The sequence below is a fragment of the Sinocyclocheilus anshuiensis genome, unplaced genomic scaffold (assembly GCF_001515605.1).
Source record: "Sinocyclocheilus anshuiensis isolate Anshui unplaced genomic scaffold, SAMN03320099.WGS_v1.1 scaffold173, whole genome shotgun sequence".
NCBI classification, from domain to species: Eukaryota; Metazoa; Chordata; class Actinopteri; order Cypriniformes; family Cyprinidae; genus Sinocyclocheilus; species Sinocyclocheilus anshuiensis.
In genome coordinates this window covers 811,468-815,226 of record NW_015536480.1, presented here as the reverse complement: position 1 = coordinate 815,226, position 3,759 = coordinate 811,468, and the positions used below count along the sequence as shown (strand labels likewise).

The following is a 3,759-nucleotide window of genomic DNA, read 5'->3' as shown; positions in this document are numbered from 1 at the left end:
AGAGTGCTTTACACTCTAATTAGTCAAAAACACATAATTTGCCCTACATTTTTAAACTTCTATTCACTGGTGAACACTGACTGTAACACCTAAATGCAACTATTGTTCAAATATTTGGGGTCAGTAAACATTTTTATATATAAAATAATACTTTCAACAAAAATGCATTTTAAAAAAGTGACAGTAAAGACATTTAAAATGTTACAAAAGATTTATATTTGAAAATATATTAAAATAACGTTTTCATTTTTCAATTGTAATAATATTTCAAAATACTGCTGTTTTTACTGTTTTAGCATTAATGGGCAAAAGGAACAGCATTGTGCTGTGTAATTACTCACATGTTGGAAGTGAGGAACAATGCAAGGAAATAGTAGTTGCCTGGACCCAGGAGTAACATGATCACAGCAGATCCGGCCTCCACGTAGAAGGTGATCAGAATGAGTCTGTAGTAGCCAAACTTATGGAGCAGATTCTGGCTGCACAAAACCAACAACTGTAGAAGAAAACATATCATTAAATATCATTAAGATATTTATATATTTATGTTAATTATTGTTATTTATTTGGGTTTTGATTTGGCTCTTAGTAATGATGCGAGGCATAAAATGATTTTATCCTTAAAACGGGTTTATTAAATACCACCCAAGTATGAATGACACTATTAGTAATGCTTGCTACAACCAGTGTTGGGGAAAGTTACTTTTAAAAGTAATGCATTACAATACTGCGTTACTCCATAAAAAAGTAACTTGTAACTAATTACGTTACTTAGTTACTGTTAATAAAAAAGTGATGTTGCTTTACTTTTGCGTTACTTTTTCTCACCTGGGCTGGGCTTGCTAACAAAAAATAAATGAATAAGGATAAAGATCTTTGCACACCGAGTCTGAAATTCTCGTCCGAAATTTTTGCACGTTAAAAAATAAATACGACCTCACGTTGTGTCAAACACGTTTGCCTCCAAAATTTTCGTCCATCATTAAAAACTCGGATGAGGTTCGATTTTCTGTGTTTACGCATCCGTAGCAAGCATTTAGATAGGAAAGGATAACGAATACGCAGTGCCGATCCTAGACTTCTGGGGGCCCTACGCAAAACTGTGTCGGCGGGGGAGGGTATGAGTGGTTATGAACGAATGAATGAAATGCATTTGTCCGTGTTTCACTCCGTCTCGAATCACGCTCGCGGAAAGCACTTGAGAAACAGTGTCTCTTCCGTGGCTCAGTACACTTTCAACTCGTTTTTTTAGTCTCGAGCAAGACTTTACGACATTCACATCACATGATTTGACTGATTTTTAAGTAGAAATGGTGACAACGCACCGCATTAAAAGAAATTATCATTCTTGTTTTCATAACCGCTGGCCAAATTAAAAAACTAAACTAAAATGAAATCATCTTTGAGAGCAAGGGGGCCCCCTGGTGTTTCGGGGGACCTACGCAGCTTGCGTATTTTGCGTATAGGGAGGATCGGCTCTGCGGATACGAAAAAACGCATACAAAAAGTTTGGACTCAGTATGCAAGGACCTTAACACTCTTATTTCAGCAATAAATAAAAAGTGACACAAATGTGATGTTTAACTAAAGTAATTTTTGCTCATAACAGAGTTTGCATTTTACTGTTTTTATTTATTTCTAGGAATACTGAATCTGTTTTTGAGCAAGTGAGATGAGTTAAGCCTAGAACTACAGTAACATGTTCACGCAGTGCACACAACGCTTCTGCACGTACTCCTTTAATTTGCGTTACTTATTTGAAAAACTCAGATATTTTGTTGTAAATGTAAAAGTTAATGCATTACTTTACTAGTTACTTGAAAAAAGTAATCTGATTACGTAACTTGAGTTACTTGTAATGCGTTACCCCCAAAACCGACTACAACTATGATGCACCTGAGGACAGATGAATCCAGCTCCATACATGACACTCTTGGCAAGCGATGGCAGGACATCCTGAGGAATGAGGTGCTCTGCAAAAATCATGGTGAAGTTATTGCAGAACGCCACCATGAACACCTGGAAAAAGTTCATGATTACGAACAGCTGGAAGTCTCTGTTGGTAATGATCTGCCAGGTCATGGACATCACGGACGACACCGAGAGCGGCGGCTTCTGAGGACTCTGGGAATCTTCTTCAGAGGCTTTACTGTCAAATCGACTCTCGCTGTTGAAGCCCGTGTACAGCATGCAAACACAGGCCAATATGGCCACAACCACGCTGAAGCCCTGGAAGGCAGCAAAGTTGTCCATGTTTCCGGAGACGAGACCACAGAACAGCACACTGGAGGAGCCCACCAGAGACGCCACTTGGCTGTATTTAATCAGCCTCAGTCTGTTCTGATGGTGACCGGAGATTTCTGCGAAGAGGGCGCACTGGGCTAACAGCACGAATGTGAGCATGCCATCAAAAGCGCAGAGGGTCACCATGAGGTGGACGCCGCTCAGCCAGTCTTCCGGCTCGTATGTCCTCCACGGGAACCACGCCAGCAAGAAAGACAGACAGTACAGCGGGGCTCCGTATAAAATGGAGAGCCTCCTCCGTGAGCAACACTCCATACGCGAGTTGTCTTGCAAATATCCAAACAAGGGGTCATTCAGTGCATTCCAGATCATAAAGACAACCTGCGGAGACATAACTGTGGGATCTTTAAAGGTCCAAATAATATTTTAAATAAGCAGATTTATATAATGTGTATAATAGCACATGAGCAACTTAAAATGTCAGTAACACATATTATGTTCAATGCTGACGTTGTGCTTGCTTTAATTTGATTTTAACATGTATGGCTTTGTTCTTCTACAGAACACAAAAGAAGATATTTTGAAGAACAGTTTTGGCTACCAATAATAACTTTACATTGTATGGACAAAAACCAACAAACAAACAAAAAAGACAGGTAACACTTTATTTTGATAGTCCACTTTAGACGTTCTACTAGCTGTTTTGTCTGTATAAGAGATAAATAAGAGGGAATGTTTATGGAAACCCAAGGTTTATGGGATGTTGTTGTGAATCAGTTTGATATATCATTACTTGCTGAATTTGTGCTCATCTGACGAAGTTTGAACATTGAGACATACGCAACTAAGATTGTTCAATAAGCTCTGTTACTCTTTTTACCATCATCACTTTGTCTCCTGCTTCTGCTCTTCTCTGGCTTTTCTCGGTCAACTTCTTGACTGACAGAAGACTGTTAAACACTCGTTTTGGGTATTTTTGGATACCAGACAAGACAGGGTTTGGGTATCAACAACTCTGCTGACTAGTTGTTCTGTTACTGGACAAACTGATATTTTCTGACGGGATCTGGCATCCGGGGCTGGATCCTAATTATTATCTGGCATGGAGACCCGATCTAACAGAGCAGTGGTTCCCAACCCTGGTCCTGGAGGCACCCCAACACTGCTCATTTTGCATGTCTCCTTTCTCTGACACACCAATTTCAGGTCTTGGAGTCTCTACTAATGAGCTGTTTGATTAAGGAGACATGCAAAACGTGCAGTGTTGGGGTGCCTCCAGGACCAGGGTTGGGAACCACTGTAACAGAGTATTAGAGGACTATTAGGTTAGGGCTAGTAACCAGGGGTAGGCAAGTTCGGTCCTAGAGAGCCGCAGTCCTGCAGAGTTCAGCTCCAACCCTAATCAAACGCACCTGAACAAGCTAATCAATGTCTTCAGGATTACTAAGGCTATAGGCAGGTGAGTTTTGTTTTCAGGGAGGGAGCTGAACTCTGCAGGACTGTGGCTCTCTAGGA

General features: G+C 40.4%; 1 protein-coding gene across 1 annotated transcript in view; it reads right to left on the bottom strand.

Annotated features, from left to right (window-relative positions):
• Positions 1-335: 335 nt before the first annotated feature.
• The window catches only part of mfsd13al (major facilitator superfamily domain containing 13a-like), a 5,887-nt gene continuing 2,463 nt past the window's right edge, over positions 336-3,759 (bottom strand). The window contains exons 2-3 of the mRNA XM_016469500.1: positions 1,897-2,625; positions 336-496 (exon numbers count right to left, since the gene is read on the bottom strand). Coding sequence (XP_016324986.1) covers positions 338-496; positions 1,897-2,625 — 888 coding nt within the window. The 3' untranslated portion in view covers positions 336-337. The remainder of the gene's footprint in view (positions 497-1,896; positions 2,626-3,759) is intronic.